General features: G+C 48.0%; 1 protein-coding gene across 1 annotated transcript in view; it reads right to left on the bottom strand.

The window, feature by feature from the left end:
* Letm1 (leucine zipper and EF-hand containing transmembrane protein 1) overlaps positions 1-20,826 on the bottom strand; it is a 39,650-nt gene that overhangs the window by 16,532 nt on the left and 2,292 nt on the right. Inside the window, exons 2-6 of the mRNA XM_046423429.1 lie at positions 19,255-19,321; positions 10,945-11,365; positions 3,517-3,660; positions 2,846-2,983; positions 1,017-1,220 (exon numbers count right to left, since the gene is read on the bottom strand). Coding sequence (XP_046279385.1) covers positions 1,017-1,220; positions 2,846-2,983; positions 3,517-3,660; positions 10,945-11,365; positions 19,255-19,321 — 974 coding nt within the window. The remainder of the gene's footprint in view (positions 1-1,016; positions 1,221-2,845; positions 2,984-3,516; positions 3,661-10,944; positions 11,366-19,254; positions 19,322-20,826) is intronic.

Below are 20,826 nucleotides of genomic sequence, written 5' to 3'. Positions count from 1 at the left end.
CACTCTCCTGCTGATTCAAGTAGAGTGTAGAAACCTCACCTCCCTTTACTTCTCCCAGTCATAGTAGTGATGCTTGGAATGCTGCCTGTCCTCAACCTAAGAGTCACACCACATGTGCTTCAGTCCCCATCCCACTCTAGGTGGGACCTTCATAAGCTGCGATTAGAGTGTTCAAGAAAACAAAGCGAGCTAGGTGCAGTAGCCACGCCTGTAATCCTAGTGACTCAGGAGGCTGAGGAGGAGAATCACAAGTTCAAGGCTAGCCTGGGCAACTTAGTGGCCTCTCTAAAGCAACATAGAAGGGGTGAAGTTATAGCTCAATGGCAGAGCACCCCTAAGTTCAATCAATATAAATACTGCAAAAAAGAAAAAATTGGAAAAAAAAAAAAGAATTTCTATGGTTGAAAGTTAGAGGTCACACAATGGGTATTAGAGTGGAGCCAACCTGGGAGAGAATGAGGGATGAGTGACCTGAAAGCAGAAGCAAGCACAGTGGTTGAGAGGCTAAGATGCCTGACGCACAGTGGGTGCAGGTACACTCAGGGAGCACACCCTGCGAAGGAAGCTGCAGAGGAAAGCTACCCTCTGCAAAACAATGGCAGGCCTGCTGACTGTCCTGGGGGAAGCCAGGAGAAGGGCTTGGGAACGTGTAGGAAGCCACAGTGCAGCCCAGGGCAAGGGACAGAGGCAGGAGAACCACACGTTCAAAGCCAGCCTGGACAACCTGCCTCAAAATTTTAAAAAAATATTTAAAGGGCTGGGGACAAAGCTCAGTGACTTAAGCACTTGCCTAGATGCTTGAGGCCCTGGGTGCTATCCCAATACCCCAACATATGAACATGCAGAATAGGTATGTATTGAACATCACATGGCACTCCACAAATTTGTTAAACCTTTACATTTATATATATATATACACACATACATCAGTTAAAGAAAAAAAAAAAAAGGAACAGAAAGGCAAGAAACCAAAGAAGCAGAGTAGTCCGCATGGCCTTTCTTGTGGCATGGCTCACCTTGTCATCAGCCTTTATGGACCTTAGCCTCATGGTGAGCTGGAAGCGCAGAAAGTTGTTGGTGCCGATGGATTGGAGTTCCAGCAGCCTGCACAGTGCCACCAGTTGCGGTCGTGTGAGGTTATCCAGAGTCAGCTCATCCTCAAACAATTTGGAAAAACGCATGATTTCCTCATTGCTGGGTCTTTCTCCTGTCTCCCGGATCTGCAGCAGGAGCAACCCAGACGGCTTATCCACTTGGTAAGTTCTAAGAGCTCTCCTGTCCCCACCCCAGTCTCAGGACACAGCAGAAGTGAAGAACCAAGGGGGGGGTCAGGGTGCAGAGGCCCTGGACCACCCACCTCTTACCATACTTCTATGGGGAGCCTCTCACACCTCAGGAACTCAGTGTCAACTGAGCCTGCCATGGATTCTGATACACACGGCAACTACTGGCCCTGTACCTTTCCTGCCACCATTCACTGGGAAAGGGGACCTAACCACCAATTGCAGAGGCAGTGCCCTGGGTCCTAATGCAGAACCCCAGCTGCTCAGTGCTGAGAAGAGGGCACAGCTTTGTGCACCTGCTTTTCCCTCTGAGAGAGTCCAAGTACAGGGGAATGGGCTGCCACTTGAGCCTGGACTGCTACTATCCATGTGCCTGCCCTCTAGGAAGCAGAGAACCTCAGTTCAGACCAGTCTGGCCCGCACCTCCTCCCATACAACAGATAGGCTTAGTCTCTATCAGGAGTGAGCTGGGCTGGTCCCCAACAGAGGTCAGGGAGTAGAACAGCCAGACCTGGCACCCCCAGGAGCTTGACTCAGATCAAAAGGACCCAGACTGAGCCACACAGGATATCACCTAGAAACAGTTTCAGGGGTTCTCCAGGGGGAAGGCCAAATGCAGCATCCCTCAACCCAGGCTACCACAGGCAGGTCCTTCTCTGGAGCTGCAGCCCACCAGAAGCCCCACCTCCCTTCTAGCTCCCACTTGTCCCCACCCTCTCCTGGGCCTCTAAAGCGCGGCTGCTTGCAGCTCCTTGCAGAACCTACCTACTCAACGGTTCCATAGCTATACCTGCCTCTTCCCCAAAGATGACATCTCCAAGGTTGCGCTGGGGTGAGCACACTTTTCTGTAAAGGCCACAGAGCAGGTATTTCTGCCTTTGTAGCTGCAGACTTTGCTCCTCTGTGCTGCAGTGCAAAGCACCAAACAACACATAACCAAGGGCCAAAGCCCAATGACACTGTCTGGTGGAGGCTTTCTGAGAACCTCAGACACAGTCTTTTTGCCCTATTTTGTATTTTATTTAGAGACAGGGTTTCACTGAGTTACTGAGGCTGGCTTTGAACTTGTGATCCTCCCTGCCTCAGCCTTCCAAGCTGCTGGGATTATAGGTGTGCGCCACGGCACCTAGCTTCAGACAGTCTTCAGACTTCAAAAAGCAACACAAATCTCTCAAGCTCGACCCCAGAGACCCTGTCGATAGCACTCCCTCTCCCTTTTCAGCTCCTGCTGCCGTCACCCAGGCTCTGACAAGACTCTAGATAGCACCAGGCAGAGTGGCTCAGCCAAACTACCCACCATACCATAATCTCAGGTCTTGGGTTCCTTCTCTATGATGTTCTCCCTTCTCTGAGTGCTGCAAAGCCAGGACATGAACAAGTGATTCTGGAGACCAGCAGAGTCTCCTTGTCAAACTCCCTAAAGCACCAGCCAGCACTGCCTGGCAGCTCCGCTCTGTTGAGTGTAGCCAAAAGGAAGGAAGCAGCTGCCAAGGCTGGAGTGCTCTGCAGCTCCACCTAGCCTTGGACTGATGGAGAGTCCACGGGGCTGAGGCACACAGCACCTTCTGGAAAAATGCAGAGAAGTCTTTGGTGGCGTTTCCCTTGGCTGCCTTGTTCTTCAGGGCCATCTCCTCAATCGTGTCTTGTAGGAACTTGGCCAGCTCCAGCTTGACCCGTAGCTCCTTCTTCAGCCTCTCCTCCTGCAAGGGCAGAGAGAGGGCTGGGCAGAGAAAGGGCTGGGCTTGACCTGGCCCGCTGCCCTCCCACATCCCACCAGCTCCCTCTACTCCAGGCCACAGCTCCAGGAGCCTCCTCCAACTGCCATCACCCCTGTAAAACAAACATCTCACACTTCCATCAGGCTCCCCCAAGCTCCCCAAGCTCTAATACACATTTCGTACAACAATGCTTATTCTCATCTAAGTGCAATACATTCTGAAACAATCTCTTCTATTTCATGGCTTTAAAAATATATACATCTTTGTGTGACTCCCTAGAGCAGGGGTTGGCAGGCATGTTCTTCACTGCCAGACAGTGAAGCTAACACAACCACTTCACTCAAAGGGGCCTCACAGAGGCTCCCAGACAGAACACACATGACAGGGTATGGAGGACCCTGAGCCTTTGTGGATGACAAGACACCTCATCCTCATGTGATAGTCACAAGCAACATGGCTCTGGTGAGGAACTTCAGACTCATTTTTAAACGTGCTTATGACCATGATGTCCTCACCTTGATGGACTGGGTCTCAAAGGTGGATGGCAGCATGTTGGGGAAGAGCTTCACGGCCACAGGCAGCAGAAACTCCATAAAGGGTACCACCACGAAGACCAGGAAAGGGACCAGTCTGAAGAGGTCAGCACAGATCCGGAGAAACTGGAGAGAGGAGGTCTCTATCAGCGGGGGCAGAGAAAGATGCGAGCAGGAGCAAACAGTGGGAGCATTTCTGTCATCACTTACAAGGACAACCATGGGCTTTGGCTCAGGATCTCCAAGTTCCAAAACCACTTAGCAGATATCTCCTGAAACCCATTTCTTTCTTGACAGTCAAAACCACATGCCAAGCATGCTTGTGATCCCAGCTACTCGTGGCAGGCTGAGGTGGGAGGATCACAAGTTCCATCCTAAGCAAGACCCCATCTCAAAATAAAATAAAAAGGAATAGGAATGTAGCTCAGTGGTAGAGCACCTGCCCTAGCATGAGGCAGGCTCTGGGTTCAATCTCCAGCACCACAAAACAAAACAGCACATCCCTACCACCACCCAAATCTACATGCCAATTGTCTTCGGAAAGTGGTATATGGGGGTATCTCACAGGCCAGGTACACTTGGCACATGTCATGGAGAGACAATGAAAGGCCCAAAAAATATCTCTGATAGAACACACATTGACTGCTCCATTGTGAGCCAGCCACTGAGGGGGACACCCCAGGCTTACAAAGATAGGTCTCCTCCCCACACTGGTGCTCCAGAGCTCTTCCCCATCTCTGTACCTGCCACCTGAAGCCAGAGAGAAGCCTGCTTTCTTGCACTCCCATGCTCTTTATTATTCAAAAAGACTCATGGATTCCTTTATCTTTTCACTTGCTCTCACTCTCAAATTGTCCCAGTCTGGACAGGGGCATATCCTTCAAGATGGTACTCATTTTGTCTTGATTTTGCTTTTTTTTTTTTTTTTTTTTTGGTATTCCCCATTAGTTTTAAATACTGGGGTTAAAGCAGTATTTTACCACTCAGGTAAAATTTGCATACCACAGCATTCATCAAGTTGTAAGTGTACAACTCAGGGATTCGTGGTAAATTTACAGATTCCATTGAAACCACCACCCAAACACAGATTTATATTTTCACATGCCAGAAAGCCCCAAGTGTTCAGCAAGGATAACTCCATTTTGCTCTACAAAATGGACATATTCTCTCTGGACATTCCAGGTATGTGCAGCACACTGAGCTCTTCTGCACCTGGCTTCTGGAATGAGGTACACCTTCCCTCCCTGCTCCCAGTGCAGCTGCTCTGAAGTCCTCTTTGTCTGGCCAGGGCTAGCCAGTGTGCCTTCTCTGTTCTTGACTTCTTCCAGTCTGTTTGGGTTGTGTATTTTGAGGGAGCTCCCAGTCTGCGTGTACCCTGCTCAAGCTGAGCAGCTCCTCACGATAAAGCAGGAAATCATCTGATCATCTAATGCAGATGCAGACGATGCATCATCTGATGCAAAAGAGCACCTGATGAAAATGTGTCTTTTCCTGATAATTTTACAAAAGCTGCTCAAAACTAATAACTGATATGATACATCTGCAAAATAATCCTAGTGGCTCAAAAGGCTGAAGCAGGAGGATTGCCAAGTTTGAGGCCCTAAGCAACTTAGTAAAATTAAGTTGAGACTCACTAAATTTTAGGCTCAGAATAAAAAAAATTTAAGGTTGAGGATACGGCTCAGTGGCAAAGCATCCCGGGTTCAATCCCCTGTAGTTAAAAAAAAAAAGGGGGGGGGGGGCAGTGGCACATGCCTATCATCCCAGTGGCTTAGAAGGCTAAGGCAGGAGTATCGCAAGTTCAAAGCCAGCCTCAGCAATGGCAAGGCACCAAGTAATTCAGTAAGACCCTGTCTCTAATTAAAATACTAAATAGGGCTGGGGATGTGGCCCAGTAGTCAAGTGCCCCTGAGCTCAATGCTAGGTGAGATAAGCTAGACACAAGGTCAAATTTTGTGATTCCACTAATGGGAGGAAACTAGAATCCTCAATTCCAGAGCCAGGAAGTGCAGTAGTGGCTGCCAGGCAGCTGCTTGAACAGCATCTCATGTTCTGCTCTGGCATGGTCACTTGTGTCCTAGAGGCTCAGAAACCCACCTTTTCCTGCTGGTCTCTGTAAGGCCCTGGTTCTCAAAACCAGAGTCCCAAATGACTCCCCAAATGCAGCTATTCTATACTGACCCTCTAGGCTTATCTGTTATCCTCTACTCAACACTATGAGCAAGTACCCAACAGTGACATGTGAGTCACACACTTCAAATGTCTTCCACTTAAAACAATGTTCATGGGGCTGGGGCTGTAGCTCTGTGGCAGAGTGCTTGCCTAGCACATGTGAGGCACTGGGTTTTATCCTCAGCACCACATAGAAATAAATAAACAAACCCATAACACTTTGCTCAAATCAAAATTACCTATGAGATCCTAGGAAAATCCAGACAGGCTCTACAGACCCTCTCCTTAGTGCAAGTCACAGGGGACCTGGCCCCCAGCCCCACATTCCTGCTGACACCTGTCTGGTCTTTATGTGGCTGTTCCAAAGTGCCTCCCCCTCTTTTTCCTTTAAGACTCATCTTTTTCAGTGAAACAGCTAAACTGGAACTCAGGCAGAATGGGAAGGTAGAGGAGATGGAGGGGGCCAGGCCACAAAGCAAGGGCTTACTCATTAAGCACCTGACACATGCTAGCAGGGTAGCTCTGAAGCTCTAGTGTGACCCTCTCCTGTAAATGATCCCTCTGCTCCCTTCCAAATTAGCACCCTGTGAAAAATTCCAGCCAGGTAAACAAAATAAAACAAAACCCTCTGTTCTCAATGAAGTATAGAATTAGAAGCTGGAATTACTCTCTTCAGGAACAACTCCCAAGGTCATCAGGTAAAGTGCTCCTCTGCTCACTGTGGAAGGCTTTGTTGCCCAATTCTGGGCAGACTGTCCGAGCAAAGGAATTCTGCATCTTTCCTTGGCTGCTCTAAAGCAACTTAGTAAAGTCTCAACTTAATTTTAGTAAGTTGTTTAGGGCCACTGCTAACACCTGGGAACACGCTCAATAGAGAGGAACTGGAAAAAAGAAGGAAAGAGAGCATGGACTATGACTTCACTTACTTCACAAAGAACAAAAGGCCTGTGGCATAACCATTAACTCGAACACTCTGCTTTGGAAGAAGGGTTTCTATGAGAGATCAAGTCACCACTGGGCATGAGGAGAGGGGCAACCCATCTGCCACAGCCTCCTGACCTTGGTCCCTTCCTTTTGGTCATGGTTGTAGGGAATGCCCGGATGCTAAGTCAGGGTGGGGAAGCTCTCCTACCCCTGATGCTGCAGAAACACTGTGCCTGCAGGCTCACACTACAGACATTGGCAACAAAAAACTGTTTGTGAGATCATCCCACTCTTATGCCTGCCCGGTGCCAGCCAAAAATTAAAGCCAGGGTCACAGCACCTCTGAAACCCCACGCTTTCAGGCACATTTTAACACCAAGATGCTTGATGTCCAGTTAGAACGGGCTGAATTTATCCATCAGAACATATATTTCAAACAATGCTTGCATATTTTTTTAAAAGAAAACTTTTTGCAAAACACAGAGCAATAAAATAACTTTTTAAGCATTTATAAACACAAAAGCAGAATTACAAGTACTTGCTATATGGCACATTTAAGCACAATTATCTTTAAAAAGGCAGAGGATGATTTAAACATTATACAATGTGTATGTGTATTGAAACATCACATGGACTTCCTAAATAGGCATAATTTTTGCTCTTATGTATCAATTTTAAAAATACATGTTTTTCAGAAAAGATCAAAGATACTGCTAAAACATGGATGGGATTCAAACATGAGACCTAAAACAATAAGCTAATTTCCTATCACAGGCAGACAGGAGAACAAATATTCCAAATCAATACATGGACACACACTCCAAAGGAGATGAGATATGGAGGTGCCAGTGGACTGAGAAACCAAAATCCCTTTTCTTGCCCTTGTACCCTGCTGGAGGGCCAGGAAGAATTACTGGCATCCAAATGCCCACACCAGAAGACTAGAGGCCTCAGGTTCCTGGTGAAAGAGTCTGTGTGCCTGAGCTCCCACCCCAAGTTGTATCACCAAGCTCATGAGGACCCCCCTGCTACGTGGACGCACAGCTGACAAATACCCAAAATCCTTATCAGTTATCATTTTACAAATGCCCACCTCAGTTGCAGGCATAAACCATTTTCTATTTCTGCAAGCCCAATGCCCAACTGCTGGAGATAACTGGACGGGAAGGAACATGCAGACACTTGGCTGCACTTGTCAGTGGAAGGCCCTGAGGTCCTGTGTATCTGGAGTGGTCTCGTGTTTCACATGAGAGGTTTCAGAGTGGAGCCTGTTGGCACAAAGGCTCCAAGACATACCGAGAATTAGCTATGGGGCAGCAAGCCTACACAGGAAGAATACAGGAAGCAGGGTCAGGGCGAGGGTGGAGCATGTGGCAGGATAGTTTCTGGGAAGGCTCTGGCTTCAACCAGGGAAAGGGGCCCACAGAGCACTGAGCTTGAGCCCACTTCCCATTTTTTTTGGTATAGGGATTGTACCCAGGGACACTTAACCATTAAGCCACATCCCCAGCCCTTTCCATATTTTATTTAGAGAGAGGGCCTCACTGAGTTATTAGGGCCTTGCTAAATTGCTGAGGCTGGCTGTGAACTAGCTATTCTCTTGCCTCAGCCTCCCCAGCTGCCGCTGGGATTACAGCCATACACCACCACACCCTGCCTACTTCTGTTTTAAAAGGACTGTTGTTGTAAAAGCATGGAGACAGACTGCAGGGCTCGTAGGCCACAGTTTCGGGCAGGATGGGTGGTGGGGTGGGGAGCACTCAGACTAGGGCTGCTATAGAACAATGTAGGTGTTGGGAGCTGCCAAGGCTTTGGCCTAAGTGCCAGCGAGGGTGGGCTGCCATGCTGAACTGATGGCAGCTGGAGGCCGCCAAGAGATATTCAGGAATGGGCAGGGGGAAGACTGGGGTTTGTTTCAGACATGCATGCTCCGAGTGGATCTCTGAGACCACACATGGGGAAAGAGCAATAGGGCAGTGGGATGTAAGCAGCATAGGGGCAGGGCCCAGGCTGGACACACATGGGGGTATCAGCCACAGGGGCAGAGCTGAGTGATTGGACCTGCTTTCCTTGGTCCTCAGGGCAGAGGGTGCTATGCAAGGAGGCACCAGGCAGACGTCATCTGGGCCACACGACCAATGATCCCTGAGGTATCTCACTGACCCTAGTGGGAGGTGACAAAGGCACTTGCTGACCAGGAAACAATGCAAGACAAGCCCCGGGTCTACACTACCAGACACCAGCCAGTGTGCCCCACTGTAGGGCCATCCCAGACCAGAAGGGCCTCAGGAGCAGCATGGGGTCCTGTACCAGAGAAAGGAAGTTGCCCAGAAAGTGGAAACAGAATCAAGCCTGGGTCAGGAGTAAGGGGCTGAGCTGTGACCAGTTACCAAGACAAGCATTTGGTGAGCTGGGGCAGATGATTTGGGACTCTGCAGGATCTCTGCAACTTCCCTATAGACGAAAATCATCCCAAAGTTAAAGGTTTATTTAAAAATTAATAAATAGTGGGGACCACAAAAGGTAATGGGAACTCCCAGAAGCTGGGAACAATGAAGTGCTCTTGGGAGGAAAGACTGAGCAAGCAGGAGAAGCTGTACCTGGAGGGGGATCTCACACAGGCTCCCTCCATGGCCTCTAAGATCCCACAGCTCCCACTGCACCACAGGGGCGAATGCAACATCCACACTGCAGAAGCTGACTCAACACACAGACTGCACAGGGTTCCCATGGACAAGACCATGCTGCAGATGAACTGACAGTTCGAAATCACAAAACACACATCATTCACTGTAGCCAAGGTCCACAATAAAGAGCAGGATTCATCTCCCACAAAAGTAAGAAAATGAAAATACTGAATTCATGCCAGGAGACAAATGTAAGTATACTTAAAATTGTAAATAAGTACACTTTAAATTGTTGAAGACTTAAAAAGATGAACTAAAAACAAAAAAAACAAAAAAATAAACAAAAGCCTATCAAGAGATGGACATTATCATCCAAAGTACATGTATAAAGATGTGAATGGTGTGAATATACTTTGTATACAACCAGAGATATGAAAAATTGTGCTCTATATGTGTAATAAGAATTGTAATGCACTCTGCTATCATATATAAATTAAAAAAATCAAAAAACTCAAAACTTAATAGAACTTCTAGAGGTAAAAATATGAGCATTGAAAAGAAAACTAACAGATGCATTAAAAGATTATTTTAGCTGAAAAAAGAATGAACAAGATAGAAAAGAAGTATTTAGGTGGCAGCCCTGAGAGACAAAGATAGACAACAGGAAAAGGGTACAGAGTTGCATGCCTATAATCCCAGTGACATGGGAGGCTGAGACAGGAGGATCCCAAATTCTAGACCAGCCTGGGCAAATAGTAAAGCCTTAAGCAACTTAGTGAGACCCTGTCTCAAAATAAAAAGGGCTGGGGATGTAGCTCATTGGTAAAGTACCCCTGGGTTTAATCCCCAGAACAACAAAAAAAAAAAGAGTGACAATGGTAAGAGTCTTAACCTTTTTTGTAGTGGCAATTGAGCCCAGGGGTGTTCTACCTCTGAGCTACATCCCCAGGCCTTTTATGAAACTTTTATTTTGAAACAAAGTCTTGCTAAGTTTACTAAGTTGCCCAGGTCAGTCTCAGACTTACAAACCTCTTGCCTCAGCCTCTGGAGTTGATGAATTACAGGTTTGCACCACTGTGTCCATCTTGTTTTTTTGGAAATGGGAGTCTGGCCTCCAACTGTTGGGCTCAAGTGATCCTCCCCATCTCAGCCTTCTGAGCAGCTGGGACCACAGACATGCACCACCATGCCCTGTTTAGGAAGAACTTCCTTGGAGCCAGGACTACAGGAGTGGTGTAAATGCCAGCAGGACTTCTGACAGTCCTGCATAGATGTCGATCAGTAAAGAGACACTTCCCCAGAGGAACACCGTGGCACTGGGGGAGAAGAGCCACAGCCACACAGTGTGGACTTTTCAAGGAACAGCAAGGAGGCACTGGGAGGGAACTGGGTGCTGGTACTGAGGTCGTGTCACAATTCGATGGTGGTATTATGGGGATGTCCCCACTTTTGTAGATTTATATTTAGCTATCAATGTGCCTTTACTTATTTATTTTTTTTGTGGTGCTAAGAATCGAACCCAGTGCATCACATGCTAGACAAGCACTCTACCACTGAGCCACAACCCCAGCCCCGTTTCAGAGGTTTTACTGATATTTTCCTCACCCAAAGCAGCAGAAAGCAAGTCCCAACGAGGTTTTGAAAGCAATCTCTGGGTGAAGCCAAGAGCTTGGTGTGTCCCCTTTACCTGCCTGCGCTCCCGGCGGGTCAGGGTGTGGCCGTTGAGGATGCGCCAGAGCATGCGTGCTGCAATCTTGGTATCGATCCAGAGCAAACGGAAGCCATGGTAGTAATGCTTCAGCTCATCCAACACCTTCTGCCCAAGAGACTTCTTCACCACCACCTCAGCTGGTGGGCTGTACACAGGGCCACCTTCCTCCAGCTTCTTATTCTTGTCCTTTAAGGATTTGAGGGACTTCTCCACCACAGAGTCATCACTAAGGGGGGGTGATGAGTGCCAGCCTCGAATAGAAAGGTACCGAGGTCCCGTAACAACCAAGCCTGCTGTGCGTGGGTGCTTGGGCCTCAAAGTCCAAACACTGAGGGGCTCATCTCTGAAGCAGAGGTACACAGGGTGGGCTGGAAAGCAGCAGCCAGATGGAATATTCCTTGAAAAAGGAAAAAGGGAAAATGGCAATGAGGAGCCAGGTGCAGTCTGTGGCTGCCCAGCAGCACAGAGAATCACAACCATGCACTAAATCCCACGTACTTCCTGAGACCTGAGACCCCCAGGAACCCTTAGGAGGGCTTGGGCATAATAGCAGAATGATGTGTGTCCCCAGGTGGGCCTGTTCCACATCCATCAGTATCTAGGTTCACAGGTCCCTAGAGAGATATAACAGCAGGACAGACATGCATAGAGTGGCATAGTGACCCCAGGACTCAACCCAACCTCTGGGCACCATTAACTTAAAGAGGTATGATATGCTTCTTTGGGATTTGAGGAACAGAGTTAAGAAGTCTGTCTAGTTTAGAGGTCCTCTCCCCTAACAAGTGACTTTTGATTAACAGGTTCTGGAGCAAAAGCACAAACTCAAAGACAGCCAAGCCAAAGGCCTAAGGCCCCTACTCACTGGGCTGTAGCACTGGCCACCCCTGCCTAGCTATCGACAGCTTGTGCCCTGCCTGGCTCATATCCCCGCCTTACCTCCACTGTTGTCTCGTCACAGTGCTGTCCTAAATCTGGGGAGCTGAGAGGAGAGGCATGCTCCTTCCCCACCCAATGCAGGTTACACGGGGCCAGAGCTGGTGAGGGTTAAGTGTTAGCCAAACTTCTCAGACTTCTGTCAACAGTGAGTCCTGCCCATAGGTTTGCCCACTGCATCCACACACAAATCAGACAGGTCAGGAGGGCCACTGCAGTCTCAGGTCTCAGGAAGTACAAGGCCTGCCCCAGAGCCTGAGGTTGTATACATCACCTCTGTTCCCCATATGGAGCTGTTATGCCATCTGCCATCCAACGTGGGACAACTGGCCTGTACAGTTCTCTTTCAGGTTTATCATCTCCTACTTATCTTGTCTGGCAAATTAGAAGCCTCTCCCATGGCTTGAGGACAGAGCCACCTGAGTGGCCATAGGCTCCAACCCACCCCAGAGGGCTGTCATTCATATGTATATGAATGACACACACACACACTATCCTAGTTTCTTCCCATCTCTAGTCATTTCTACATCTGACTAGACACCAGAGTGAGGGCCATGACCGTCTGGGCTCAAAATCAGGCTCCACTACTTACTTCTGTCTGATCCTGACCAAGTAACTTCAACTCTAGGCTCTGGGAGCTTCCTTTGGAAGTACATGTGAATACGTGCCTAGTACCCTGAATAGGAAATGGCTGTGGCAATGACTATTCTATCAAACTAGAAGATGCAAGATGGGAACCTCTAGAATTGCTAGGCTTAGAGGTTGGATCCTGCAGGACCACCAGGGTGCACCTACCTGCCTTAGCTTGCAGCAGGTGGAGGGCAGGTCCAGTGGGGGCATTGCTCTGCCAGCATGAAACACACTGGGCACAGGCACTGGCTGTGGACCTCTCTAGGAGCCCTCCAGGATCCGTCTTCCCTCAACTACCGACTTGAAAGTCTAGCACTGAGCTCACAGAAAGCTTCTGAAGATGGAGTGATGAGACAAAAAAGTACAGGGGCCACACCATGACACTGGTGTGGTGAGCAGAGGGTGTGTACCTCCCTCGGTGTGTGTGGGCTCTCCTCACTGTTTCACCCAAGCGCCTGGAAACCATCCCTTGAATTCACCATCCTGAGCCACAGTGTTGCTGAGGACCAGGCCACAGAGAACGTGGCAGAGCCCACTCAGGCTCAGAGAACCACTTGGCCACGTTTCTCGTCATGTGTGGATGGCATCAGTGCCTACATGTGGAATACATGTCACTCCTCTCTCCATCATGCTTAATTATACAGCTTTCCAACATTTGATTAACAAGGCTTCCATAAGGCGGCAAGATGTCAGCAGTTTTTTAAAGGGGCAGCCAACAGACAAAGATGAAGAGATTTTAAAACAGACAAAGCACAGAAGTTCATGGCATATCTGGTTTTGGGACACCCCCACAGACCTGGCTGTGTTCAAGCTCAGAGAGCTCTTACTAATAATCTAGCCAGGAAGGTTTACTGAGGCCGGTTTCAAATTTGGGATCCCCCTGTCTTAGCCTCCTGAGCTGCTGGGATTATAGGCGTGCACCACTGTGCACTGCTACATCACATTAAAACATTTTTTGATCAACACAGAACTTAGCCAGCAGCTGAGACAGCACCATCCAGGAAGGCCAGTCCAAGAGGCCCAGCTTTTCACCACGCTATCACTGACCTCCTGCTTTTCTCTTCCTTGATAAATCACCTGTAAAATGGGGGAACCTTGCTGAGCAAATGCAACATCTCAACAAGAAGCACACAGTAGACAGCTGGTAGGAGGCCTGCTTGGGCACACTACACACTCCAGCACTGCTGTGAAGCTGTTTGCTTACCTGAGGATGCAAACACCAATAACCACGACCAGACACCCTATCTTCGCTTCCAGAAAAGAAAAACCAAGGAGTGCCTTGCAAAGAAGCAGCATCTCTGAGCCCTACCATGTCAGATGCACAGTCACTCGGGGAGTAAGCATGGGGTCCCAGACCTACTCTCTTGTCACAATGTGTTCTTGACTTCTGTCAAAATTTGTAAAAATGCCACAAGTACAAAGGCCTGCAGGCTGCTCCCAAGGAGACGACTGGCATAAGGCACTCCCAGAACCTCCTGCCATGGCTGCCCTCAGACAGGCACAAAGTGAGGCAATGAACCAAGGTCAAGCCAGGGAGGACATCAACCAGGACATGTTGCCCAGTTCTTCAGGGCATAATGCTAACAGGGGCTAAGAAATCCCCAATAAGAAAGAACAAATAAAAGAGGAATGACATAGCAACAGCCACCACCACCAGGAAGGATGACTCCAGAAGCGCAGGGCAACTCTGAGCCCCATGCTTACAAAAATTCCACATTAAGATGTGAAACTACTGGTTCCCCTCTGCTGGGGGACTAGAGAACATACACAAACAAAGTAACCAAGAGGCCCAGTGCATTGCTCCAGCCTGAGGCCTGAGACTGTGAGCCTGGAAAGCAATGTTGCTATGTGCCAAGGACACATACTACAGGAACATTTGCCAGGGGCCTGGATGCACCTGGCCATCAGCATAGTGCTATTTCCCAAGCACATCTCACTGGCATTCATGCCACGTGGAAATGCAGGACAGAAAGGGCCCTCACCCCAAATCAAGTGTTCCCACCATGGGGAAAGCCCCACTGGGTTGCAGGATGCTTGTTGCTCGCTGCATAAATGCCCACTGCCTGTGCAAAGATGGCGTGCTGCCTTGCTTCCCTCACTTCCATAATTAAGGTCAAAAGCTACTCAGGAATGTCCCAATGCTGTGCTGGATGGAAAGTACTCCACCTACTCCCCATCAGGGGCCTGGGCCATTTCAATCAAAGACTATCTTAGGCTGTAAAATAACTGCCAAACAACCATACCAATGGCTACCACTCACAGTGACTATTCTGGGTGTGATTCAAGATTTCTTATTCTGTGCAAATTGAAAAATGAAAGCTCTTTGCTGCTCACCGGAAAGTGCTAATTTGAAATATGAGTTCATCTAAACAGCTTTACCATTTTTCATTAAGTAAATCTCTTTTAAAAATTTATTAATAAAGAACACATTTTAAATTTTAATATGAACCTTAAGTGCTAAAAATGTCCCTTCCCAATAAAAATACTTGAATAAACAGCCATGGCAAAGAATACTGAAATCCAAAGCTATACTACAGGCAATGAGCACTAGCCCCTGTTCTGCTGCTATGATGGTGCATGACTGACTATAGCCGTCCTAAGGCAGAACTGGATGTGCAGGCAAGAACTGAAACCACTCGCACTGGAGGCTGGGGTGGAAGAGGCAACACTGTTGTCTACCAGCAAGCTCATGACCCTACCTGAATCTGTGCTGCCATGTGAGCCAAACTGGAAGTGAACACAGTGGTGCCAAGCGGCCAGACTCAACAGCATCACACACAGCAATGCCACAAGTGCCAGCAGCAACCACTTGGAAAGGTAATAAAAAAGAAGCTGGGGGGCTGGGGATGTGGCTCAAGTGGTAGCGCGCTCGCCTGGCATGCGTGTGGCCCGGGTTCGATCCTCAGCACCACATACAAACAGAGATGTTGTGTCCGCCGAGAACTAAAAAATAAATATTAAAAAATTCTCTCTCTCTCTCTTTAAAAAAAAAAAGAAGCTGGGCACAGCGGCACACACTATAATCCCACGGCTGGGGAGGCTGAGGCAGGAGGACTGCAAGTTCAAAGCCAGCCTCAGCAAAAGCAAGGTGTTAGGCAACTCAGTGAGACCCTGTCTCTAAATAAAATGCAAACTAGGGCTGGGGATGTGGCTCAGGGGTTCGAGTGCTCCTCAGTTCAATCCCTGGTACCTCCCCCCACAAAAAAGAAAGGTAATATAAAAGAATGGCATGTCTTTTTCTGAAAGAGGAGAGAAAGATCTTAATAAAACAAAGTAGAGACTGGGCATGTAGTTCAGTGGCAGGCCACTTGCTTTGCATGAATGAGACGCTATCTCAAAATAAATAAAAACACCTGGTTCAAACCCCAGCACCAAAAAAAAAAAAAAAGTCGTCCAGGGCTGGGGATGTGGCTCAAGTGGTAGCGGCTCGCCTGGCATGCGTGCGGCCCGGGTTCGATCCTCAGCACCACATACAAACAAAGATGTTGTTTCCACTGAAAACTAAAAAATTAATAAATAAATATTTTTAAAAAATGTTTTTTTTTTTTTTTTTTTAAAAGTCATCCATTGAACCCAGGGGTCCTAACCACTGAGCTACATCCCCATCACTTTTTAATTTTTTATTTCAAGACAGGGTCTGGCTAAGTTGTCCAAATGGGACTTGTGACTTCAGCCTCCTGAGTAGCTGGGGTTATAGGTGTGCATTTATTCACTGACAATCTGATATTATAAAAGTTACTATTCCTAAGCCAGGAGCAGTGGTATACACTTGTAATCCCAGCGCTGTGGGAGAATGAGACAGGAGGATCACGAGTTCAAAGCCAACCTCAGCAACTCGGTGATAAATAAAATACGATACAGGGCTGGGATGTGGCTCAGGGATTGAGTGCCCCTGAGTTCAATCCCTAGTATCCCCCCAAAAAAAGTTACTATTCCTAGTGGTTTGATAAGTTTAATGATATTTCAGTCACAATCCCATAAAGACTTTTTTTAAATTTTTTTAAAATTTTATTTATTTTTATGTGGTGCCGAGGATCGAACCCAGTGCCTCACACATGCGAGGCAAGTGCTCTACCACTGAGCTACAATCCCAGCCCCCATAAAGACTCTTTTAGAACTGAAACAGCTGGCAAGTTCATCTAAAGGGACACTCAAGAACTCAGAGGAAGGCCTAGAAATGAAGGTCAAGAACCTGGTATCTAGACAAGCATCCACTAGAAAACTCACTAGGAAAAATGGCAGACATTGGAACTGCAGATGGACCACACTGGACCAATAATAGATGCCTGGGTAAGCTTTGAATTCCTGATCAGTGCAACTCTATCTCACACATGGGCAGATTCATGAGTCCCCATGAGAAGCACCTAGTCAGCACTGGGGTCAGTACTTTAAAATCAGAAACACACAGACTCCAGCTTCTTCTGAACCCAAAGAGCAGGCCCTACAGGGTCACATCCGCATGGCACCCTAGGTAACCACCACACTCCCAGCCACCCACAGACCTTAGAGTTGGCTTCAGAAAAGCACACTTCAGCAGGAATAAAACTGCTCTGTGTGCATACCTTAATGTTGCCATTCATCAGAAGACTTCATGTCAACAGTCCTGAGACTATGAAAGTGAAACTTAACTAATCCTGTACCTGCTGGGTTGAGCTGGTGGTGGAAGGCACAGAATGGATCATGCTTTTTTATGTCTTTTTTTTTTTTTTTGTGTGTGTGTGTGTGTGTGGTAGTACAGATTGAATCTGGGGATGCTCTACCCCTGAACTATACCCCCAACCCTTTTTAATTAGACAGGGTCTCGAACCCTGTCTTGACACCAGCTGGCCTTGAACTTGCCATCTTCCTGCCTCACTCTCCCAAGCTACAGTGATTACATGTGTGCACCACCACACCAGACTATGGGCAATTCTCTTAGCCAGTTTTGTCTGTGTCTAACCAACCACTGCATGTTCAGCAGCAATTCAGCCACAGAAACACTGCCTGAGCCCAAGACGCCACACAGGCCTGGTTGCTCATTCCAGCACTGACATACGCCACAGAAATCAAATTGTGCTTCAGTAACAACCAAACCTTCACACACACCTCATAGTTTTTATTTTAAAGAATTAAATCTGGGGGCTGGGGATGTGGCTCAAGCGGTAGCGTGCTCGCCTGGCATGCGTGCGGCCCGGGTTCGATCCTCAGCACCACATACAAACAAAGATGTTGTGTTTGCCGAAAACTAAAAAAATATATATATATTAAAAAAAAAAAAAAGAATTAAATCTGTCACTGGGTACAGTGGCACACATCTATAATCCCAGTGACTCAAGAGGCTGAGGCAGGAGAATCTCAAGTTCATGGCTAGCCTCAGCAACTTAGCAAGATCCTGTCTCAAAATTTTAAAAAAGGGGGCTGGGGATATAATTCAGTTGGTAGAGTGCTTGCCTCACATGCACAAAGCCCTGGGTTCAATCCCTAGCACCACAAAAATAAATGAATAAAAAAAAAGGGGGTTCAGGATGTGGCTCAATAATAGAGCACCCCTAGGTTTAATCCTGAGCACCCCACCCCATAAAATTAATAATCTCAAATGAACAAAACCCCCTGCAAACTCCACAGCTATAAGGAGTATCTAGTGGCACTGGTGTCCTGCTCTTTCCCACAGGAAGCAGGAAGCAGCTGGGTTATTGAAGGGAAAACAGATGAGCACCACTGTGGTGTCCTAAACTGAGAGCCTAGGAGGAAGAGAAGGTCTCCCTAACACAGGTAAGACCAGGCAGAGGCAGATGCCAGCAGAGAGAACAGTGCAGGGCAAAGAGCCACCTGGGGTAAGCCCATGTACAAAACAAGGGAATGTGGTTGCCACTTCCTCTAGGAAGCTCTTCTGGACTGGCCCACTGGTCTGGCAGCGGTATCACAACCTTATCTTAGACCTGTGACCACCTATCCACTATTGTTTGTCATATCACTAAACTGTGGGTGCCACAGGGAAAGGCTAAGTCCACCATGCCTGAGGTACATCCCCAGAGCCAGGTGCAGGGCCTGCTGGGGTCATTCCCAAGTCAGGATGCTCCTGAAGGACTGTGTTCAGGGAGAGTCTGCTCTGCGCCCACAGAAGATCCCAATACCCCAACTGATACTGCCAAACAGCATAGGGCATGATGACATGGGAAGCTGTGTGGAGCACAGAAAGACTACCATACCAGATCACCAGGACTGTGTGCAGACCGTAGGTGTGACTGTGCTAAAGCAGCTCATAAGAAAAAGGGCTGGGAGGGCTGCGGGTGTGGCTCAGTGGTAGAGCACTTGCCTAGCATGTGTGAGGCACCACATAAAAAATAAAGGTTTGGGGCTGGGGATGTGGCTCAAGTGGCAGCGTGCTTGCCTGGCATGCATGCGGCCCGGGTTCGATCTTCAGCACCACATACAAACAAAGATGTTGTGTCCGCCGAAAACTAAAAAATAAATATTAAAAAATCCTCTCTCTCTTAAAAAATAAATAAAAATTTAAAAATAAAGGTAATTGTTATTTTGTATACAACCAGAGATATGAAAAACTGTGCTCTATATATGTAATATAAATTGTAATGCATTCTGCTAAAAATAAATAAATAAAGGATCTAAAAGAAATAAAAACAAAAAAGAAAGTAGGATCTGCTCTTTCCCTGACAACGCAGGAGTTACCCACCACACTCAGCATTCTCAAGCAGACAGGTACAAAGTGATGAGTGTACTTACAGGCGGCTTATCAGCCCCACGGTGCTGGCACAACTGAGACAAGCACGATGCCGGTGCCCCAGACTACCTATGACAAAAACAAGGAAGAAGTAAGTGAACAGGTCCCAACCAGGCATCTGTGAAAGTCTGAGAGTAGAAACCCATTAAGTTTCTGGAAGCCTGGCTTCCGAGCATCGCTAAGTGAAAAGTCTCTCCAGTTAGGAAACAGGGTCTTAGGGCAGCCCTGAGGAGAAAGCCAAGCAGGCCAAGCCCTAGAGAAAGGCCACTGGGTCCCCGGCTTAGGACCTATAGTTCCCGCCTGTTGGGAACTCCTCCCTGCTAGCCTTGGCTGGCTTTGATGGTCAGGGGCCAAGGTGTACATGACCCCCAATGCACAGGCAGCCCTACAGATCAAGCAACAACCCCAGGGTGACAAGGGCTGAAGATTATAGGAAAAACCAACACCAAAAGGAAGCCGTTTCTTGGATAACAGCTGTGATGAGCGAGCATACAGGTCGTTTTTAGGGTTCAGACATGTTCTGATGCTTTCCCTACCTCACTCTAGTTCCCATAAGCATGTCAGAGGTCACTCACAGCACCATGAGGGTGGTGCCATCAAACTGCATGCAGGGGACAAGACAGTTGTGGGTGCAGTAGATCCAGGGGCAACAACCCCAGAAGGGCCAGCTGAGCCTGTGCAGAGGCTAGGCAGGCAAGAAGCCAATAGGACTGAAGGGTGGCACTGTGAAATGCCATCTGGCCCAATCCTCCAGGCAGTGGGAGTGGCAGTAAGGACATCCACTTGTCATTTTATGTCATTACCAGGAGGCAAAACTCATGCTTCTATGGGAAGGGTATCTAATACCACCAAATGTCACATTTAGGACCTTAACCAGACTGGGGACAGTCTGGTTAGTAAGTTGGGAGCTGGGGATGTTGTTCAATGGTAGAGTACTTGCCTAGTAAGTTGGAGCTGGGCTCACAAGTGTTTAGTCAGCACAATTCATAATGTAAAAGATATTAGCTACATTCTTACATGCATCAAGCCCTACAAGTTAAATGTAAAAGTACAGGGTCATAAGCACATCTTCACAGCCCCTTCCTCTGTTAAGGTGCTGCACTTCCTCCCTGCCTGGCCACTCCCGTCCCACCAGGATTTGGCTCAGAATTCCCCACCCACTTAGCCCCAAGCCCATAGCCTAGGCAATGCTGTTTTAAGAGTTCCAGTCCCCACTTCCCCTGCCCTACCCAAACCCACTCTGAGGGCTATTCCAACTCTCCACAGAGACCCCTGGGGGAAAGGTCACCCAGGATGCCAGGGCTCAGGAGCCCATGACCCTCAGCAAGGGTGTCCAGGCTGCCTACACTTTTGCCCACTACAAATGTGGGTCCCACAGCCCTCTCAGTTTTGGTAATTTGCACAGAACCCAGCTAAGTGCTTTGGTCACTGTGACAGTGCATCACAAATGAGCGGCTAGAGGAAGAGGCATAGAGGGTCCTAAGCACATCAGGCTCCTTCACAGCCTCATTAAACAGGCACAACTGGACTACACCAATCTCCATATCCTTCCCTTCCCTGGAGATTGAGGCTAA

Source organism: Marmota monax, unplaced genomic scaffold, assembly GCF_021218885.2.
Source record: "Marmota monax isolate L192 unplaced genomic scaffold, Marmota_monax_Labrador192_F-V1.1 WCK01_AAM20220418_F8-fsc00009, whole genome shotgun sequence".
Taxonomy (NCBI): domain Eukaryota; kingdom Metazoa; phylum Chordata; class Mammalia; order Rodentia; family Sciuridae; genus Marmota; species Marmota monax.
The sequence above is the reverse complement of the archived record's forward strand: the minus strand, read 5'-3'. Positions and strand labels throughout refer to the sequence as shown.